This window comes from Trachymyrmex cornetzi, unplaced genomic scaffold, assembly GCF_001594075.2.
Source record: "Trachymyrmex cornetzi isolate Tcor2-1 unplaced genomic scaffold, Tcor1.1 scaffold117, whole genome shotgun sequence".
NCBI lineage: Eukaryota > Metazoa > Arthropoda > Insecta > Hymenoptera > Formicidae > Trachymyrmex > Trachymyrmex cornetzi.
Genome location: NW_017295730.1, coordinates 1,691,751 through 1,709,977, shown reverse-complemented (window position 1 = coordinate 1,709,977; position 18,227 = coordinate 1,691,751). Strand labels below are relative to the sequence as shown.

The 18,227-nt window shown below is 30.0% G+C and overlaps 1 protein-coding gene across 1 annotated transcript in view; it reads left to right on the top strand.

Annotated features, from left to right (window-relative positions):
- The first annotated feature begins 7,884 nt into the window (after nt 1-7,884).
- Esp (Epidermal stripes and patches) overlaps nt 7,885-18,227 on the top strand; it is a 16,535-nt gene continuing 6,192 nt past the window's right edge. The window contains exons 1-3 of the mRNA XM_018515138.1: nt 7,885-8,358; nt 14,781-14,944; nt 17,008-17,261. Of these exons, the coding sequence (XP_018370640.1) occupies nt 14,782-14,944; nt 17,008-17,261 (417 nt within the window). The 5' untranslated portion in view covers nt 7,885-8,358; nt 14,781. The remainder of the gene's footprint in view (nt 8,359-14,780; nt 14,945-17,007; nt 17,262-18,227) is intronic.

Below are 18,227 nucleotides of genomic sequence, written 5' to 3'. Positions count from 1 at the left end.
TTTTTTGCTATAATTAATATTGCTATTAATTAAAAAATCTAAATTTTTGGCAATTTATCTAAATGTAATTAAAATATTTAACTTTTTAATTATTTTATTATTAAAATAATTTCAATTGACAACAATTATAGAATTAATAAAACAACGCGAAATTTTAATCATTATTAGACATGGTAAAGAATTAAAATATTTCGTCTCTTTGTAATTTTTAAATTTATTCTACCATGGCAGCTTATTTGTTTCAATGGATACTATCCATTGAAACAAATAAGCTGCCATGGTAGAATAAGTACTACAACCATTCACTGAGTGCTCTTGCATCTGTTTGGTTTATATTTTTAGATCTAACGGAATATGCTAATCAAATGCAAGAGCTCACTGAGCTCAATAAGCGGTTGTAGTACTGAATAAACTCAAAGGTTCACATTTTCATCTTATGCGTTCACGATTTATGAGAATTCGGGTTTGTATAATATAATATTAAGAGTAAAAATAGAGAAAGCGGTTTTTTTAAGGTAAGAAGTTATTTTATTCTGCTATATTAATACAGCTAGACGGGGGTTAAGCATATAAGTTAGGTAGGTACAAGTACGATGTTACAATATAAATTGTAAACAAACACCAGTTGTCGGTATGATCTCGAGAGTGAACGGTTTCGTATCTGATCGAAAAGTTGAATGTCCGCTGCGTACATATAGTAGAATTCCCAAGTGACGTAAATGCATCCCATTCCAAGCTGTTTTTTCTATGACGAAACGTCCGAAATAAAATTTCTGGAATAACACACCGTGTTGGACTAGCCCAACTTTGAAATAAATCAAGTTTTACCAGGTAAGTTTCGAGCTAAAGCAAAACTGATCTTTTTCAAATTGGTTTTCTTAAGAATGCGAGAACTTCACAAATTCATTAAAAATTTTTATATGTAAAGTACCATTATATCATTTTATTCACATTATTTTGTATTCCCATGTTACTCATTTCTACCGACGATTAAATATAATGAAATTAATTTTATTTTAACTGCAATGATTATGAAAAGCCATTTTATTTTATGCAAAATTCGTTTTTCTCCAGTATAATATATCTTAATAACGCTTCTGTTTCAATGTATAGTTTTCGAAGAATTTGTCACGTGATATTTTTTCTTTATTGACAGCGCTTCTATTTAGCTTTCGGGGAATTTGTCATGTGCTTTCGATAATTTCAATTCGAGGTCAATACGAGTTGTTTATTAGCCAATCAGATGAAAGCGATATTTTATCCATCCATTTTATCTTCGGAAAGTTTTGATTTTCAGTGGCAATCTCTATTTTCGATTCGGGAGCAATATGTTACTCGATCACTAACCGTGCTCTTTTAATTTAACTTTTGAAACTTTTATCTTCGAACTTTCCAAATATAGGTATAAAAATCTATGACAATTTACCTAAAAGTCATACCAAAATAAGTTCTTTGTAAATGGTTTTAGTCGATAATGCCACTTGATCTTATATTATTAATGCGGGAAGAATTTTGTGAATAAAATAAAATAATTTTCTCATGGTTTTTATATTAATTATTTTTAGTAATTAGATTCCTTTATAATAATTATATATTGTAGATTTTTAATATAAACTCGATATTATTATTTAATAATCGCTATGTATTATTTAATTATTATATTAGAACTTTATTGACCAAATGTTTTTTATTCGTCGCAATGCACACGTTCATAATATATCTGTTTTTTTTATTCATTGTTTTAATATCGCTTCCTATTTCATTATTTGCCAGGTGTAATCTTTAAAAAAAGAATAAATAAACGTCATCACTTACATATTTAATATAGAATTTGATAATTTTTTAAATAATTAAGGATGTAATTTTACCGTGATCATGTCTGTGAAAAAAAGCATTAACAATTTCTGACCGAACATTACTGCGATTATTATTGCTCAACGCCTTAACATCTTCGCATTTCTCACATAAAGTATATAAATACAACATTCCAGAGACTTTACAATATCGTTATACCTTTCGGCATTAATTCGCAATAAAAATCCACCTTTTTTCAATTTTCCTCATTACTCCTTTCATGGAACGAGAAAAATTGTTGATATTCCACGTAAAATTGTTTTATACGATCAACTATTGAGATAGGTATTGGGACTTTAAACTATAAATAATTAATGTGCGATCACGTGAATAATTATCCTGGACATCTGACGTAACGTAAATTTATTATTAAAACTACTAACCGTTCAACTGTCGATTGGTTTCGATTGAAAACTGTAGAAAAAATCTATAAACTGATACTTTGCACAAACACGTATCTATAGTTTATTACATATCGAATATGTTAATGAGAATTTACTTGCACGACGACATTTTCACTAAAACGATAATCACAAAATCGATTATAGAAGAAGTACATTTATATCTAACTAAAGTGACGTTCCACAAAAACAACGTGTACAAATCGGATGTTAAAAATATCGATGGAAGATTATTTGCGCGACGATAATTTTGCGTTAATTGTAAAAGTGAACACGTAGATAATCAAAATACGTTGCCATAATTATATAGAATTAAGCTATTGTATATAAAAAATATTAATAAGACTCGACATTCGCACGATAATTTTCGCGATAGATATACAAACGTTAGATCCATAACACGCCACGCGTCGTATCTTCAATCACTACAAATCACTATCATATTACTGCCTTCCTTTACTATCTCTGTCGGTTTTTGAGTTCTCACACGTTGTAATTCCCCGCGGGAATTTCCCGCCGAACGAATGATTCGTATTTCCGCTCTGACACGTTTATTAAAAATGAGGACATAGCGTCCTCATTTTGAAGACAATAAAAATACACGTTAATTAGGCGCAACGCTTAATTAGTCAATCGCGAAGTTGAAAAAACAGTCAAACGAAACGCCAATGATTCACACATTTTTATAGCAGCTTTTGTTTTACATACGGAAAATTCATGTCAAACGAATGATGTTGATTTTTACGTCACATTGGGCAATCTTGCGGTCACAAGTTGTTCTTGTAGCCAGTAAAAATGAGAATTTACCACAGAAATCAGTATTTCAAATTCAAGGTTGCAATTATCAAATATGTATGAAGTCTCACTATCGCGTCTTACTAAACCGTATTACGTTAAACTTGCATGTTGCAAGAAAACACGAGTTGCATGTTGATTTTAAGAGGCAGTATCTCGACGACGTGCCGATCGAGATAGAAGTTCGATAGTTCAGTAGATCAATCCCGAGCGAGAGGATCTCGCGAAAGCCACCGCGAGATAAAAGTATTTGTTCTTAAAGGCTATTAAGAATCTGCAGGAGCTGTGCGAATAAATGCCGCTGTTTGATTCGTCATTAATAATTATGTCTCCCCCGTTAATTATTGTTGAAGTATATCCTCTTGTGAGGTCATATATTATGACGCATTAAATTCCAAGGCGACTCCGGCCTAATCACTGTTTATGTGCAAAATTTGTAGCACGTGCTTTCACTTAGACACTAGTTATGTCAATTTTTCTCGTACTAAACGGTATCAGGATGAGTCATAAAATTCGATTAATTAAAGTAATCGACAGGTCACTGATTGCACAAATTAATTCGAATTTGTGGGAGTATTATGGATTATATTGAGAGAAAAGTTTTTTTCAATATGTAATACTGTTTATTCATTTAGTTACAGGAAAGCAGTTTTTCCTTACTTAATAAACCAAGAGAAATGTAGGACGAAAACGAAGCCTTTTTAAATATTAAAACCGAGACTGTAGATAGATAAGAATTTTAGTATAGAAAATAAAGTATTACTACCAAAACTATAGTATAGTTACTGTTAAAAGTTGTAAAGTTGTGATAAAAATAATTCAGCTTAACAGTCTTTAAATATTAGAAAACTACTTATATTTTATAATTCTTTAGTAAATAATTTTATCTACTCTATTTTTAATTTTTTCTTTCTCTTTTCTTTCTAGCTCTCTTTGTTTCCTTCGAAAACTTGAAAAATAAAATTAAGCTAAAATATTATACATTTTTATGTAATGGCGGAGAATTTATATCCAAAAATATGAGAAATAAATGAAAAAGTCGAAAGAAGATATCCATGGAAATTGGTGTGTTATTTGATGTCCATAATGTCTAACGTTCCCATATCTCTATATGAGTCGATTCAATATGGATTTATTGTCGAACCGCAAAGCTCTTTGGCACCAGCGTGTTATCAGATTGGTAGATCAACTGAAAACACGTGACCGATTAAAATGCCGCAAAACAACGAGATTACCTTGAAATCTCATTGCTGGCGCGAAGTGCGGAAAGTAATGTCTGTCCCGTGACTGGGACCAGTCACGAGATTTCATGGCACATTCATATAATTACATAATGCAATGTATTTATTTAAGGCAATTGAACTTACACTTGACGCAGTGGTTCTCAATATATTCTTAAAATTTATCATATTTATCATATTTAATTAGACATTTTCTCATGCAACGCTTTATTTATTTCTATTTTACTCTCTCAACAGAAATAGTTATTAAGAAAATACATAAGCTTTGAAATTCTTTAGTCATTATTCAGCAATCATTATTTAGCAGATGTTTTTATCAGATATTGACGATTATGATAATATTGAATGCATTAATTGGACTTTAGCATTAAATTTGAAATATAGATGCAATATAATCATTTTAGATAACGATTCTTTATACTACTTATTTGATTAGTGATTTTCTATTGCGGTTATAATTTCAGTTTTCTCTAATCATTTTTATATACACACACATAAAATAATTATTTAGAAAATTTTAAATAATATAGAATATGATATTTGCATTTATATGAACTCTGCTATGCAATACAATGCTTTAACGTATTTTCAAGTGAAAATCGTTTCTAATACCTCTTAAACATTTTACAAATCTGAGAAAATTTTTTATGTGGTAAATGTGACGGCGAAACCCTAACGTCACCGATTTATATCGGTACAAGTTTTTCCCACGGTTCATACGTCAATTTATTTACGTCAGAAAAACTTGCTGCGACTTCTTCGATGTGACGTCACGAGTCAACAAGTTGTCATATAAATTATAAATGATATTTTAATTTAATACCAATATCCAAATGTTAAGTAAGTATGCAATGAGGTTAATTCACAGAACTAGGGCTCATCATTGATGGTTCTGTGAATTAATTTGGAGCATAGATATTTACGATAATTGATTAGGGATACGAAAAAAGTTAACAGAACAATTAAATATTTTATTATAACAATATTTAATTACATCGTAAACAATATTATTCTCAATTTGAAATATTTCTGACATTTAGAAGATACTGTGCAAAAATTATTAACTTACATGTAATAAAAAAGAAAATATAAAACGCCAGAAAATACATTTTATATAGTTTAATGTAGATTAAGATTTTACAGTTGTTTAAAAACTTCAAATTAGTCGTAAGTGATATAAAAAAATAAAAGTTTTATTATATTACAATATACAATAAATATTGAAATAAATTATATGTTGTACTCAAATTACACAAAATATTGTTGAAAGAAATATACCTAATAAAAATTAAAGAAATATAATGGAAATTATTTTAATAATTAATTTAACCATTTTTGCGTAACTACTGTTCGATGATTCGAATCTTTTTTATTTATCTTATATCTCATTTCAGTTTCGTGTTAATCGACGAGCAATCAAGATTGCACATTCTTCCTGCATTAAATACTGAATCCGACGAGACGCGAAAATATGTTTGCTTGAAAAATCCCTCTCCGCAGAAGGCACGAGAGTGTTAGTGCATATTTAGTCATTCAACATTTTGTTTGCAACTAGTTTTATCAATTAATTTTATCAAGAGCTGTTTACGAAACGTATTATACCTTACGTACATACATAAACGTATTGACAATATGACCCACTTAGCTTAATTGTTATTGTAATTATCCGTGAAATGGCTAAACTTAATGGCTAAAGATATAAGAATGCCTTATCGGGGTATTGATGTTTAATTTCTGATACAAAAATATTTTATTTCTCATGTAATTATTAAAATTCTCTTATTCAAAAAAGATATATAATATGTATAACCAAAGTTGATCAATTTCTTTATCTAGTATTTTAAATATGCAACGATGTAAATGCATTTCTATTGCCTTTCAATGTGTGTTGACATTTATAGCTATTATTAGATCCTGTATTGGAAATTGTAAAGTATTAGTGCATATTAAATGAGAAATCTTTATTCAAGTTTAGATTTCTTATAGATAATATACAAACCATCTTAATATTTAATATAAAATAATGATTTATTTTTTTACATAAAGTGAAAAATGGATACATACTCTTTCGAATATGTATATGACAGACACAGTAAAAGATATGCACAAAAGTTTTTGCTTTTTTTATACCTCCACGATGAGGATTTCTTAAGCAAACATATTTTCGCTTGGTCGGTTTAACGACAGAGAATATACAATTACGATTGTTATCGTCGACTAGTGCAGATATGAGGTGAGGATATTAAAACTGAGAAAACAAGAAATCTGGGTGAGAAGAAGATTATTCTGTGCAATTTTATAATAATTATTTAATTACCTTCGAGCTATTTTTTTCTCTCAATAATACATTTTCATAATAAATTTTTGCTTTAATTATTGCAAGCTACGTTGAGCACGTGCTGCTCAGCCATGGATACCTTAGAAAAGAGAAAGAATGTTAATGCACTTTTTTATTTAAACCAGACGAATTTGTTGGAAAATAGTTTGAAAAAACGAAAATTAGCATAGATACAGCAATATCACATTTTGTTTTATTAACCTTCAGGGTACCTATCATAGAACAAGTCGGAATCGATTTCGATCGGAAATATTCAATTATTCCCTAGATTTCTATTGTGTTTTCTAGGGAAAATGGAATAATTCCGATCGGAATCCATTTCGACATATTTCCATAATAGGTACCCTGATCTGAGATTTCGTATTTTTTTTTTCAATTCAAGAGCACTTTAATAAGTAATTTATAGTAAAAAATTAATTTTTTTTCAAAATTTTGACTGTTTTTCCAACATGTATATTATTATCTGGTTTCTAATGATGTGAAAAATTAAATAATTTTAACGGATAAAATTTGATGTACACTGCAATGTTCACAAATCTGAGAAGGGGTCCAATTAATAATAAGCTCTTAATAAATAAATAGCGTCAATGACATTCAAAATTAAACTGACTTCCAAATATCCATTTATCACAAAGATTATAGCGTCTCATCTCTGCAATAAAGAAAAATGCGAACGATAAACTGCATCAACACTTTATAACAATTAAATTAAGGGAGGGGCGCAAATCGCTTGCTGTAGGTCGGAAGTAAAGACTTACGGTATCCATCCTCGAAAATCTTATCGCAGCATGCAATATTTTAAATTAAAGCATCGGTCATTAATTTTCCTCGTGAAGCCATCCGTTACTTTGTCGTGTCAACATAAATATCGACCTATTCACCTATCGCGGACCTCGTGACTCGTGAGCGGAGACTATAATAGACTGTCTGATCAATTAAGACGTCCCGACCTCTAGGATATCAGCAAGATTTAACGGGGTGATCGGAAGATTTCTCAACTGATACTCACACGCGAACGAATGGCACGGTTTTATATGCTAGAAAATTCTCCCGGCGGAGGGCATTACACCGATAGCGCGTGATCTAATCGAATTCCCGGCAGCCAGGCTCGAGTCACCACGTGACGATTAGTGTTCTTCACGACGTCGTCGCGGGGGAGGCTGAGGTCGCCGAGGAGAGAGAGGGAGTTTGCCCCGCGCGATGCGTTTAAATGGCCGGCCGAACGTCGTCGGGAACTCAGTTTAACTATTGCGTCGTGAAAACCAGTCCGAAATCTTGTATACCCGACGTATATAAATACTTACATGCATGTATTATAAATTTGTAAATATTACTTTTTAAAAGCGGTTTTTTTATTTTCGAGTTTTGTTTCGATATCCTCTTTAGTGGCTAGAAACTAGCTGGAGAACGAAACGCTGTGAAGAGAGGACCAACCAATTTTCCGGAAAACCGGAAAATTCGCAGGAGCAAATCCGCGGCGAATGTTCGTTTTTCTCACTGACGAATGCCGACGAGAACCTTAATGGGGTTCGATTCGTGTGATTGTGATGCCTCGACGTAGCAGAGAGGAAAATTCTTGAAATTGAAACGTGAAATTTCTTTCGAATTCCTCGAGGAGAAGAACTGACGCATTCTTTACCATTTTGTGACTCTTTCTTCTGCTTGAAAGGATAGACACCGTAAATCAAAACGGATCTTCTTTAAGCCAGAGTGTTTAGTAAACATCTAAGTGAGTGTAATTTTTATTACATCTTTGCTTTAGTCTATTTCTAGAGTTATTAAAATTGAGATAAAAAAACATCCATAAAGATTGCAATTTATTATTAAATTTGAGTTTTTTTCTTTTTAAATTAAATATCTTGATGATCAATACTAATTTTAAGAATAAAATTTAAAAAATTAAGATTTTGCGTTTTAAAAATATAGAAACGATTTACATTTATTATTTATTTGCATATTTCATTAATTGTTTAATAAGTCTAATTAAAATAAAAAAGTTCAAAATATTAAATATATATATTTAATGTTTTATATTATTTTTAGATTGATTAGATTTGCACAAGTTTATATAAAATCATACTTTCTATTTTATTAGATTATAAATAATAGTTATATATCTTTTTATTATATAAAGTCATAAAATTTATAAAAATATATAATTTACATGAACGACTTTCGTGCGATGATAAATTTAACTCAAATAAAATAACAAAGTATTGAAATTATTATTAAGATAATAATTTTGAGAAATAAATTACATTATATAAACATTACATAACTATAAAAAAATGTATTATAAATTAGATTATAAATAATAATTATATGTCTTTTTGTAATATAAAGTTAGATAAAATTTATAAAAATGTTTAATCTACATGAACGACTTTTGTGCGATGACAAACTCAAATAAAATCACAAAATAAAATGAAGATATCATTAAAATAATAATTTTGAAAAATAGACTATATTATATTATAACTATAAAAAATCTATTATAAATTACAAACTTATATTATAACTATAATATTGACTAGATAAGATTATAGTTATTAATGGCCTTTAGTTTTGTAATTTTAGATAAAAATTTTACTTGAAATAGTCTTACATAACGTAAAAAATAGCTTAACATAAAATAAAATAGTTTTCATAATTACTAACGTGACGTTTCCCATGAAAGGATAATATTGTATACACGTACAAAAAAGAAGTTAAATCATCTTTTGATAATATTTCCTTATTAGTGTTCGATTAAATTAACCATCAGATTACAACAACTTATGTGACGATTATATATAGACGGAAATGCGTTTATTAAATTAAATACACTAGTAAGGCACTTGTTTATTCTCCAACTAATTCCAATTCCAAATTTCTGTACCAACACATTCCGTTCGTACTTCCGTCTGATAGTCAATACGTAGGAAATTTTTTCAACCGACCTCATCAACGATTATCTATTTACGACAATGGCTCGCTTATGTTTCCCTGATGGAATCTTTGTCAGGTGTTGTACTTCAGATGATACTTCCCCGTGATTTTGTTCTCGATAACCCGAAGAATACTGAGAACTGGCGTGTCTTCGCTGCGCGTATGATAATGATCAATTTTCCATCGATTTGCACAAACTGACATTAATCCATCCGTTTGCGGTTTATCTGAGTTTTCGGTCTAGCATATAATTAGATGTAATTATGTACTCTAGTTCGCGGTGACTTCGACTTAGACCTTGACGCGAGAGAGTATCATTGTCAAAGCGATAAGCGGACGCGTTTTGCATTGTGCGTTTATCAATTGACAATCTTTTCACTTGCAACTAAGCCAATTCAAAGACTAATGCTTATTAATGCAACAAGATCTATGTGTATATGCATTCGGGAAACCGTCGAGCTTATCGAGGTGCACGTTTACAAAACAAGCTTGAACACGTGAAGTTGGTACACTGAATTGCATTTATCACCACACACATACATATTTTATGATATTTATTGATATATTCGCGATAATATAATCCGTAGATTGTGCTCGTTAAAAATGTGACATACGCACACATATAAAGTAAAATAAAATATTATTTAGAGTATCAACTGAATTTAAAATATATTATTGCATAAGTTTTTCTAGAGATTCGATAACATCGATCGTCACTAAACTAAAAATTTGTCAGACTAAAAGAGCTCGAAACGAAGGAAAAACTTTATCTATTTTAAACAACGTCATTTTTCTGATAATTTTTTTTTAACTGTATAATTATCGCTTTTTTACATAGTCGCATATCGGTAGTTACATATTAGAAAATTTTTGCATAGGTGTCCTTCATTATTAATTTCTAAATGATTAATACGTGACAATTTGAAATGAATTATTAATACGATAAGAAAACTAGTTTTGATGCAACATGTTCGTCTTTTTTTTCTCTCTTTTTTATTTCGATCGACAACACTGGAAATCATTAATCATCTTCCAGTTGTGTGGAATGTGCACGTGACAAATACGTAAGTGAAACAATTATACTTATACGTGATCGCAATATTAATTGCTATTTTACGCAAACAATTTTGACGTTTACAATATCTCTTATAAATGTCGTAATTTTTATCTTAGAAATTTTTTAACAGAAAAATATTGTTTAAAAAATTACAATTACAATTCAGAAATAGGAATTCTTTAGAGAAGATCTACCATGTAACTAGCACAGAATAAATTTTTCATAAATTTAACGATTTAAAATCTATAGATCAATTAATAATTTTAATTCTATTATTTATAAAACAATTTGAAAAAGAATAAAATAAATTCTCATTTGAAGTACCAATAAAATAATTTCCTTCGCACGAACAAAGTTAAAATATATTCTAATTTTGATTTTTTATTATTAAATGAATATAACTTATAATAAATAGATATTATTATTACATACCATTATACTCTGCTGCAAATAACTGTAACATCGGTAATATCATTAACTCTTGAAATCTTTTACATTGCATGCATGCGTCTTGTTTTATTATTCCGTTTTCATTAAATGATTCAATGTAATTAACGCACGAACAGGTATCTTAATTTACATTTATTTCCTCTTAAAACCATGCTGACGTTATTAAAACATGTAAATGTATTACGTGCGTGACTCACAAATCTCGGACAAACTATGCGTACAATGAGCGCGGAAATGAGGAAATTACAAGATTATCTGACTTATTGCTCAATATTTATGATATTTAAACAGATCATTATTTTTCTTCGGAATATTCATGCAATAAGGAGACAAGGAATTTGTCAAAGTTATCATCGCAGTGAAACATACGTGCACCGTCGCAGCTATTGCACAATCACGGAATAGACTTTTCCCCTTTCGATTTTCATTTTACTTTCATTTGTGTAAGTAAACGTCATGGTATTGGCGAAACAATCAGACGAAATGACGCCAGTCAATCGAATCCACTTGTAGTAATTGCGACTTCTAACAGTGAATTACGCCAGTTCTACCAAACACCGACCGCGTTCGTCGACGTGTCACACTTTGGCGCATAAGAGAGACGACATATTTTATTTCAGTTTACATTCGGACACGTACGTTTGAAGACCTACCTCCTCGAACGAACGTCGCTGAAACGATAATCTTTATTTATTCATAAAATCGCACGCAATAAAGAAGATACTCGACAGGAGCTCTTAAACTGTGATAAAAAAACTCTTAATTTGTTTCTGTTTTAACAAGTTTATTAAAAAGACTCGTCGCTTTCGTCGCAGCATTGTTATATAATTAGAATCAAAAAAGATAAGCGCGACTCTTAGAACTAAATTTAAATATGCATGAAACTTGGATCTTAAATATGCACAGAGTGCATAGAATTTAATTAACTCTTGATTAATTGTAGAATTTAACGTTATATAAAATTATCTCAATAAGACAGTCACGCCTTTTTAAACAAAACTACTATTCTACATCGCTCTCATATCATATTATATTCATTGTGTATCAAGCATTATAATTATTTGATTAATGATAATGATGTTCATTGTGTAACGCATAAAAAGCATAAAGCATAAAAAGTGCACGAAAAGAGAAGCGTTATTCAAATAAAACTTAAGCAAATTTTGTGTGTGATTGCGATCAAGTGTTAGTGACATCATAAATGCGAACAAGTTGTAAAAATAAAAATTGCAACGTTAATTCTGGGATCATCAATTTCGGAATCAATGAATCGAACGGGAAAGTATGTCAACAAAATTAATTACCTAACTGATTGTATTTATTGCAATTGTTCGGCTAATTGTAATGATTAATGTAAAATTATGCTTGCATGCTTCGCGCTTATGCAATGCGAACAGCTTTGGTATCGGAGCATATCTTTCAAGCGAGGATTATCATGCGAATTATTACAAACATTACACACCCATCAAAGAAAAAAAAAATCTTCTCTAATTCCCGTTTCTACAAATGTATACACTTGTAGATCATGTTAATCTATAGATTAACTTTACAAACTCTTTATCTTTTTCTAGTCCTATACGGAGAAAATTTTATATTTAAAATTACTATAATGTAGTGGTAGCTGCGGTCTTCATGTAAATTATAAGTTTAAATGCTATAGTTATTTTTTTAAAAACAATAATATAACGTAATTTTTACACTTTTCTATAGTAAAAATTTTTTATTACAAAATCAAATATACCTAGCAAATTTTTTATTACAAAATCAAATATACCTAGCAAATTTTGTACCATAGTAAAAATTAACTGTTTTCATGTTAGAATATGGCTTAACAAAATAATTACTTTATTTATGTGATAAAAATTAGTATTACCATAGTTAAGTCGGAATCATGTTGTGAGAGTCCATCGAAAATACAAGACATAGTAAAGTGTAATTTAAAAAATTGTATTAAAACTTAATATAAAATTTTCTCCGTGTAAGAATTCAAAAAAGATGAAGAGTAAGTTGAACCGACATTAAAGTTAATCTATATTGAAATGGGTACATAAACAAGATCTAAATTATACCCGTAAAAATTAGAATTAATTTGAAGCGCTTGGAAGGAGGTTGAACAAACGGACCAAAACCGTTTCGGAAAATCCGTGCCTCTCAAAATTAAACACCCGTAAATTACGGAATTGTAATTTCCCCACGGTTCTAAAATGAAAGAAAGTTTTTCCTTTAATTTCAATAAAAAGAAGAAGCGCGCGAGATATTTCCGTGCGAAATACATGCGCGAATGCACCGCTCGCGGCCACCAAGCAATATCGATCCGGGGGTATAAGATTTAAAAGTTATGAAACCGAGTGTCTTACATAAAATGGAGACACTTACAGTTATTACGATATCCGTGCTCACGTAACGCAGCTGGCCTGCATTCGAGGGCTGCATCCGCTCGACGTTTTTTTTTTTTAGCGAAAAAGGACTGGCAATCCCACAATGAGAAAAAAGATGTTTCTGTCTATTTTTATTAATGTAATGAGATTAAAACTAATTTGTTTACTAGTTCTAAGAATTAGGAAAAGATATAAAATAAGTTAAAGCGAACGAAATAAAAAATAGGTCACAAGTAAATAAATAATTGAATATTGGGTCACAAATCGGAAACTAGTTTAACTAAGCATAAATAACAAAAATCAAAACTAATTTTCTTTTACAGAATTAAACAACTTAGGTACGTTTCGACTTCACTTATAATTAATCGTCTTTGGCTAAATCAAAATTAAAATAGAAATGAAATTAAGAGATTAAATATACGTAGAGGCTTGTCAAATAAATCATCAGAAAGATTAAAAAACATTTTGTAAAAAAAGCGATAAAGTTGAATCGAGATTGAAGTTAATCTACATTGATAAAAATTGACATTAATCAGATAAAATTCTTCACAAACGTCGAATTTGTTTAACAGATGCGCATGATAAATTTTGTCGACTGAATTTTGATGAACTGAATTAATATATTTATCTTTATAATTATATGTTACTGAATTAATAATAATGAATTAATAATAAATTCTGTATAATTATGAATATTAAACATGTAATTTCTTCTTCATTAATCTACTTTTTGTTTGGATAGAAACAATCGCCGCGTCGCTTTCGTTTATTCACGATAAACAAATCTCTTATTGCGGCTATAGTCTATAGTGACAGACTTTGCTTCACGAATGTCGGAGCGAGTCGCCGCGGATCAAGTCGAATCTAATCATCTTATTTATGATATATATACATATATATAGTAATATTTTCATAATGTATTTTTCCTATAATGGACGAGGTAGGGTAAGTTAAAGACATTCTCGTGACAATATCGCCTTGACTGCAATTAATACTTGGTTCACGGTCAAGTTTAATAGACTTGTGGTGTTTTCACTCGTAAATATCATCTCCAATCGTCTTAACTAACGATCAAAGTGTGGAGATCGCGATTGTCACATGTTACGATTAATCTAATCGCCATCGAAAGCCCGTGATATTTTTAACTCTTTCAAAACACGAAAGATTTCTTCTTTTATGAGTAAATTATTTTTCCGTTTCTTTATTTATATCTTATATATTTTCTTTTATCTTCTTACAAACACGTACATTATTTCATTCTAAATAACGTTTGTAAACAGAAAATTTGGTCGTCATTGTTATTGACTAAACGCATTAATTGGTATTTTACGTTTTCAGAATGAAAGACGGTAGCAGTTCGGACAGCAGGCAGGGTTTAGCGAGCTACGTGAATCACGGCTTAAGCGAATCCACCAACAATGTGGATCTCATTCATTCGTTTCGATCTCTTCACAATTCGCACGGAAACCATCGTGACATGCAGGGCTCTTCAGATTTCATCTGTAAGTTCTAAATGAAAATACACAAAATCGTATTTTTCGCTTAGCTGCACAGAATGAATACTCAGAAAGGGAATATTAATACTAGAACAGTTTGATAAATCAATAACTTCTATTTTTAAATCAAAATTTGATTTATGTTTTAACATGGTCTTCTTTTAAAAAGTCACTGATTTATCAAACTGCCCACGAATAAACGCACTATATTTACAATCGTATTTTAAAGCATAATTCATTTCTCTATGCGGCGAGGATGTCAAGAAAGTGAGTATCTATCGTAAAACTTCATATTCGGATAGGCATGTGATAGCGACTCATCTGACGAAACCAACTGAGATCTCACTTATGTTAGATCACGAGGATGATCATGAGACTCGCATTATCTAAACTTAATTTCACAGAGATAAGTTGAATTATCTCTGTCGTGTTGCCATTTACGTTATCTTGAAAGTAAGATGTACTTGCAAATACATTTAAAGTAGCAAATGCAAAATGTTTGGAGAATTTTTAATTTAGTTTTACATAACAATGTATAATAGAGACGGCGGTAAATACTTTCTGATCTGTTTACATTTTTATGTAAATTTATTGATATCGAGCTTTGCATTACGATACAAACTTCGGGTTAACCGTAAGCCGCGGCCCCAATTTATTCAGCACTACAAAGATAAAGACCCTTGTCTCAGCTGCATCATATTTATAATAGTCGTTAGATAAAAAAAATCTGTGATAAAATTCCATCAATAATTGCTGTTTTTCGCGTTTAATGTGATAATAATAAACTCAATTTTGATAAAAAATTTTATGAAAATGTATTTATTTTAATATATTCAACAATTTATTTAATACATTAGAATGCATCAAGCGTTAATATTACATAAATAATATCACACGCGTCCCGCATGCGTCAATCATCCTGTGCATTGCGTACAAAAGTAATAATAAAAAGAAATCTCTTTAGTAATAAAATAAGTAATAAAAAATTTTTTTGATCGTATTTTTGGGAGCTACTATCAAAACTGCATTGCATCCGATGGCATTAAACGAATGCAAGATTATGGTAATATGCCTTCATGCACGTCGTCAATGATTTTATTTCGCGAAACTGGTTCGCCTTCCTTGGCGGGCGAATGAAAGATCGGTCTTCTGAACAGCGCGTAATGCTTTTAGAAATACATCTCAGCGCGTGTATACGGTAGTATATGTTTATACGATATATATTTTTTTTCCTTTCTTCTTTTCGCCAAGATAATAAATTCAAGTGTCGCGCTGTCTGTATGAGAGTAGGTACAAGAGCTCCGTCCTTGTTACCGTGCATGTCACGTTGCGTTTTTGCGTACTGCACGAAATTATTTATGGGCTAACGTGGCGAACCACGAATGATACGACAGACGTGAATCCGCCGTGTTAAAAGTACATGGCCACGATGGAGTTTAGCCAACTGATTTTTTCAGATCATTTTTATTTGCTTTACAAGTGGATGAAAAAATTATGTAACTGAAATGATAATTGAAAAAGGACTGAAAACATTCTTGCATTTAGTCATCGCAAACATCGCTTAAGGCAGAAGTATCTTCTTATAACACGATATAAGATTTTATAAAACTAAGAATAAAAATAATAGCACCGGAAACGTGAATAAATTAATAGACTATAAATGCAAATCAATAGACTATAAATTGACAGATTAAAAATTACGATTGCATGAGTTAATAATAAGGTCTTTTATATATATATATATATATATATAAGTGTAATAAATATTATAAAATAAACTTTCATATAGTGTATTTAAAGAATATATAAATAAATAAAAGGCTGAACTTATATTCTCTATATTTTTATTGACATTTAAGCTCACACATAAACAGGATACAGGATACAATTATTACTAGGTTAATATTTGACACTTGACGCATTCTAATATACTATATAAAATATATTTGCTGAATACTAGAATAAAAAACATTTTTATACGATAGTTTATTTTTATTTTAGAGGAAAATTAAGGATGTTACAAATCTTGCTATCATATTCTTACCATAAAATTATATGTGCGAACATAGTGATCGAAGAACCGGGGGATGACGAGGCCAAGCAGAAGGAAGGTCTTCTGAAATCACTATTGCAGCACACGAGGCGGCGTGCCAGGGCCATATGCACGAAGAAGACCCTTTACAAGAGACTGCCGATCTTGAACTGGCTGCCAAGGTACAACACTCAAGATGCACTCGGAGATCTAGTGGCCGGGATCACCGTGGGCCTCACCGTCATTCCTCAGTCGCTGGCATACTCAAGAGTCGCCGGTTTACCGACGCAGGTACATAAACAAATGAGACAGTTATTGCTCATATAATGACTTACATAGAATTACGGAGAGTTGCAAGGTTCATACCGAGATTACGTTAGTAGGGACGTTTGATCTTTTATTCAACCAAAAATAATAAAAAAAGAAAAACGACAGAATTGAAACAGTTTTCAAACAAAAAAAATGTAAAGTTTCCTTCGCAAATTTTCAAGAGATACGAAAATAAATAATAACTATTATTAAATATTAATTATTCTTTTTAGTTATATAATTACAAACAAATTTACTTTGATAAAATTTTATTGATAAAAGTTTGATGTTTATACGATACCCGGTAAAAAATTTTTCATACATGAATATGTATAAATATGTACAAACATACATAAACACGCATAAATATTCATAAACATGTATAATTATATATGAAATATGTCCATACATGTTCATACTTTTTTCTTTTGTAAAATTACTTTTTAGTGTAATATAGAAATAATAATAGTAATGTGAAAACATAAAAAATAATTAAAGGGATAATTTTCGTATTATTTGTTTTAGAAATAACAAGTTTTAAAAAATGTAAAAAAATTTGCTCATATATAATTATGCATAATTATAACATAAATAATTTTTTTTGTATTTCTTCAAACTTGATTTTTTCTAAAACAAATAGTGCGAAAATTATCCCTTTAATTATTTTTTATGTTTTCACATTACTATTATTATTTCTATTACACTAAAAAGTAATTTTACAAAAGAAAGAAGGATGTATGAATATGTATGGACATATTTCGTACATAATTATACATGTTTATAAATATTTCTGCGTATTTATGTATGTTTATACATATTTATACATATTCATGCATGAAAAATTTTTTACCGGGATAATGAAAATTGGAAAGCAACTACCTCTTTTTCTATTAAAAAAATTAATTGGTATATATATATACCTTTTTTATATACAGGGTGTTAGTTAAG